General features: G+C 29.3%; 1 protein-coding gene across 5 annotated transcripts in view; it reads left to right on the top strand.

The window, feature by feature from the left end:
* LOC108970021 (transmembrane protein 189) overlaps nucleotides 1–2,588 on the top strand; it is a 21,954-nt gene extending 19,366 nt beyond the window's left edge. For 4 of the 5 annotated variants that reach the window (XM_018935120.1, XM_018935121.1, XM_018935122.1 and 1 more), the window contains exons 5-6: nucleotides 143–312; nucleotides 373–2,588. In XM_018935120.1, the coding sequence (XP_018790665.1) occupies nucleotides 143–312; nucleotides 373–463 (261 nt within the window). In that variant the 3' untranslated portion in view covers nucleotides 464–2,588. The remainder of the gene's footprint in view (nucleotides 1–142; nucleotides 313–372) is intronic. The other variant, XR_001993452.1, reaches the window with a different exon arrangement.
* The last annotated feature ends 2,551 nt before the right edge of the window (nucleotides 2,589–5,139 follow it).

Genomic DNA, 5,139 nt, shown 5'->3' with positions numbered 1-5,139 from the left:
TAGTATTTCTAATAGTGATATGACTTGACAAGCGATGGTCTCCGATCATATTTATGTATGTTCCTCAATGTRTTCAGAAGTTATACATTTTTATCGATATTTTCATATCCCTCAGTATTTCAGTATTTCCTATATATTACAGATTCACAAATGGTCGCATACTTATTGGGGTTTACCGAGATGGGTTCTCTTCTTGCAAAACTATCACATAGTATTACCACGAAAACATCACCGTATACATCACGTAGCACCGCATGAGACATATTTTTGCATTACTACGGGGTGGCTGAATTGGCCATTGGAAAAGATTAAGTATGTTCAAAATAGCTTACCCTCAACCGATCTGTTTTGTATTAAATTTCATTTAATTAGATTCTGGCACACGTTAGAGGCTATAATTGAGTACTGTACAGGCTGCAAGGCACGCGACGATGACCTCAAGTGGGCTAAAAAGATGACATAACTGTATTGGGACAAAGCTGAGAAATGGGCTTTAATCCTCGAGATCCTCAAAAACTAGTCGAGAACCATACATACAAATGTACGTATGCACCGGAATGTGTGTACACGTGTAGATGTTTCTGCAAATCACACAAACAAATTTGTTAAACTTTTATGATAATTTTTCTTGCGCTGAATGTACAAATGCTGAATATACAAATTGCATTAGTTTGTCCATACTAATTAGTATTTTTTATGATATTCTCAAATTTCATACAAACACATACATATACATATATACGTACGTTCATTAAATTAATACACACACACATATATATATATATATATAGTATGTTGAATGAAAGTGCAACAACAACTTAACATCAAATATCACAAGCAATGACATAATTTAAGTGAACACTCTAGGAGAGTTAGGAAGCTTTTTTACAAATATACACTACATAGCGCATAATTAGAAGAAAATATCATTTTTAAATAATTTAACTTTAAGCTTTTAAAGATAATACAATTATTAAACTGCTTGAATAACAACTAACGGTCAATTGTTTAGAAACAAACAAATAAACAAAAGGTAAATTAATTTTTACTTCAAAATAGAACAAATGAGACACATAGCAGAGCATATGTGTGTATTGTACTTTAAAGTTAACTTTAAACTCTATTAATTATAATTTATAGTTTCTATGCCAATCCATTTTTATTACTATTACTACTAATGCATAACTCATATGCAGTTTTAACAATAACCATAATTTTGGAAACCAAAAATTTTAATTGAAAAAATTAATTCAATCAGTGTTTTGTTATGAAATTATGTTGTTTAATGCCCCGACTACGGTTTGCAGCTCAATTTTTCTGTATTTTTGTTGAAGTTTAGAAATTCGGTATTATGGATATCAACTGAAATCGGGGAAAAATCAGTTTTATCTATCTTAAATTTATCTTGTGGTAATGCAGTTTACATGCGGTAGACAGATAATAAGATTCAAAATTTCGAACATATTATAAACATTCATTTGAAATTCATGCAAAGAATGAAATTCAATGAAAGAGAGCACATCAGTTATGACTTCAAAATTTGCCTCTTTGCAATATACAAAAACACCTTAGTTTTTTAATATTTATTCACCCTTCCGGAAGCATTAACAGAATTGAATTATTAAAGATTTTTATTTAAAAATTTCAGCAGCTTAATTTTTTGTCAAGTCTCAAATTTTTAAGTATTCAACGTGAATTAGGTGCTGTTCGTAATGCCCAAAAAAAAAAAAAATTGGTTGTTCTGATGCTTTAAAAACATAGACGACTACACTTCACACAAATAATTAATAATAATTCTTTTGTTTTAAATTATCAATCCAACATTTATATCAAAGCTATTTATGCTTCTGTTGGTAAAATAGCGTTATAACTACTAGCATTTGTAATATTTTACATTTCACATATTAGTGGCTCCCCATTGTCGTGGGCAAAGTCAGAAATATATAACATATAATTTGCCGACAGCGCCAACTGCAAGCCTAGTGCTTTAACTTTAGTAGAACTGAGTCCAGTTGCAAACCGTAATAGGATTACAAGTCAAATGTGTAAGCTGCAATGACTTTGAGTTGGTTTCATAACACTTCCACTGCATAAAAATTAAATATATTTTTGTATTATACGATTTAAAAAAAGTACAATTGTATACAAAAAAACTTATGCTATTAATAATTTTTTCTTTGTATTACAAATAAATTTGAGTCATTGTTGAAAATTAGTAATAGTGAAGCAATCTAAACTGGATACAAAATTTGGTCACATTGTTATTATGTAATAATTATTTGCGCACGCTAATAATATAATTTTATAATTTTAATCACTAAATTTTGTTAGTAATGCATATTAAACTTCCTGATATCCGTTGTTTTTTCCAGCAGTTACACTGGTCTTCAGTGGTTTCGTTGCCCTAGTTAAAAAAACGATTTTGGATATTGTATTTTGTGCCCTCAGTTTATTAAACAAAATAACATATGTATATGTATACTATGTACATATCGTGCTATGTACATATCGGGCATGAATGAAAAAGGAAATAAAATGGAACATGAGTGAAAACTGGTTTATATCTAAGGGTAGAACCTGAAAATGTTAAACATATGTAATATTATGTATGTAATTTGGAGTAGAGAAGCGTAATCAATAAGACACTCAATTTCGATTTTTTTGATGATACGTTATTTCGCATTTCAGGTGACGATATAAATAATTTCAATTTTGTTTAGTATAGACACAAATTTCGGAAATATGTTACATTTCAACAAAACTCTTTTAATGAGCWTTCCTTTTAAAAAATTCCAGCCAAAAAACTTTTTTAGGACAATTAAGCCATCATTTGACGATCCTATCAACCTTGGCTGCTTTCTGCCATCACTTTTAGGGCCCGGTGGGACTACTCTCCGTTCTCTTCACTATAATTTCCTAACTTATCCGAAAAATTGTCCAGATGATTGCGGAGATAGTCATATTTCCTCGTAGAGTATGAAAATTATAAAGTATCAATTTACCTAGGAAATTTTCTTAAATTATAAAACTTTTCTATGATTCATTTTCCAGGACAGTAAAAAATTTGATAAAATCTGTTACTTTCATTATTATTAAATCTTCTATCTTTCAACCTATTAAGTCTCGGAAATTGTCGTGAAATATTATTAAAACAATATCCTTCCACGTCCAAATCTTTGACGGATTGTTCCATCATACGAGAAATTAATTTTGGTAGACTGTACCTCTGTGAATTTGGAGATATTATTATTTCTGAGTAGCCCATGGGAAAAAACGTGACGGGGAATTTCATTTACTAAACCGGAAATTTTGAAGACTGCAATTCTAGATATCTTTACGTTTTTTTTTTTTATTTTAAAACCTTCCGCTCCTATTTTTTCGGTAAGCTGATGTTTGTATGCGCGAAAGAGATGCGCAGAACTCTAAGTGTGACTAAAAAAAATAAATTTAATTACCAATAAGCCAATAAGTCATAAAAATGGGAGCATTTTTAATACTTTTAACAATAAACGCGTAATTGGGCATCAAAATTTGCTAACATATCCAGGGCAACACAAAAAAATGTGCATGGCTGTTGTTATTATTTTTCTAGAAATATTTAAACTTAGGTAATGCATATTCATCTTATGTACTGATGTAATGCAATCTTTTCTAACAATTCGCAAAACTTAATGGCAATTCATGTGCGATGTTCTAATTTATGTATTTCACAAAATATTTATTGACTTTCTATATAAGGTATTATGAAATTTCGGAGTATTTACACATTTAAAAGTAATGACTCTTGGAGTTGATCTACATAGTTCCAATCGTTAATCATCTAAAACCAATTTTTAAATAAACAAAATGGCATCATTAAGATCATTCTTCCAGATTTTCGGGGAAAAACCAATAGCTAAAGGCTATCAAAATCGAGATTAAAAAAAATCATTCGAACAAGTAGTAATTTTTCATGCTTCCAAAGAGTTGCATAAATTTCATGCCAAGCGGTTTTCGAGCTACAGTCTGGTAACAACTTGAAAAAACATAGTTTTGAGAAAACTCATTTGAAGTWTTACACGCCCTTGACTTTAAGTAAAAAATAAGTTCCAGAGCACCCATTCATATTTTGCTAATCGACATACTTGAAAAGTTAATTCTGATTACCTCTAATCCCAAATGTGAACATTAATTAATGGGATTTTATTTACATATATTCGACATGATGCGGCACTTCTAAATTAAAATCAATTTTATACCGTATAAAAATAACATATTACGTTAGTTTTTGAATCTTTCAAGTTTGGCTTTGAGGGTCATTTAAATTGTGAATTTCAAATTTTCAGTTATGCCTATATTAGTTAATTTATAGAATAATTGTAGTGTATGCTTTTCTTAATATATATMAATAAATTAAAAACTTAGGAATACAAAATTTTCTATAAGCGCATAATATGTGCACTTTTTTACGCTTATGCCATTTTATTTCGAAACGTATACCAAAAACCAAAGCTTTAATATAAATAATTATAATTCGTAAAAAAACGTAAGTGACTTACATTTTGCCTTAAACAGAAAATATGGTAGGAAACATTAAAAATCATCATTGATAATATTGTATAAGATACGGCCAACTTATGCTTTGATTATAATTCAAGTCGTAAGATTGTAATTAAGTCTGTTAAGTGGCTACAAACAAGCAAATACGAAAACAATCTAAACTTCGTCGTTTTATAGAGTGCACCCTTTTACACAAACAAWTATGTATGTATGTACGAATACYTATATTAGTTGATTATTATACGATTACTTATATACATTTTTAAACAACTTTATTCTGAAGCAATTTTGTATTTGTTTGCAAGTAATAAAGCAATATTCATTGTGATTATGGCTAGCCATATGTGTGTTTATTCATATATTTCTTTTGTTATCAACCTTATTTCTATAAGATAATGAATTGCAAGTGTTAAAAAAACCGCATAGGATTACGGTGAGATGACGAACTGGCATGACACTGCAAAATTAAAATGTATTGAGTAAATTTATCGCGCCTGGATATATATGTACATATATACAAAAAGATATACATATAAAAAATATGTTTATATGAGCATTTTGAAATATATTCAATACCTATGTAAGTATATGTCCTAGCTC

Source organism: Bactrocera latifrons, unplaced genomic scaffold (genome assembly GCF_001853355.1).
Source record: "Bactrocera latifrons isolate USDA-ARS-PBARC rearing strain unplaced genomic scaffold, ASM185335v1 scaffold_276, whole genome shotgun sequence".
NCBI lineage: Eukaryota > Metazoa > Arthropoda > Insecta > Diptera > Tephritidae > Bactrocera > Bactrocera latifrons.
The sequence above is the reverse complement of the archived record's forward strand: the minus strand, read 5'-3'. Positions and strand labels throughout refer to the sequence as shown.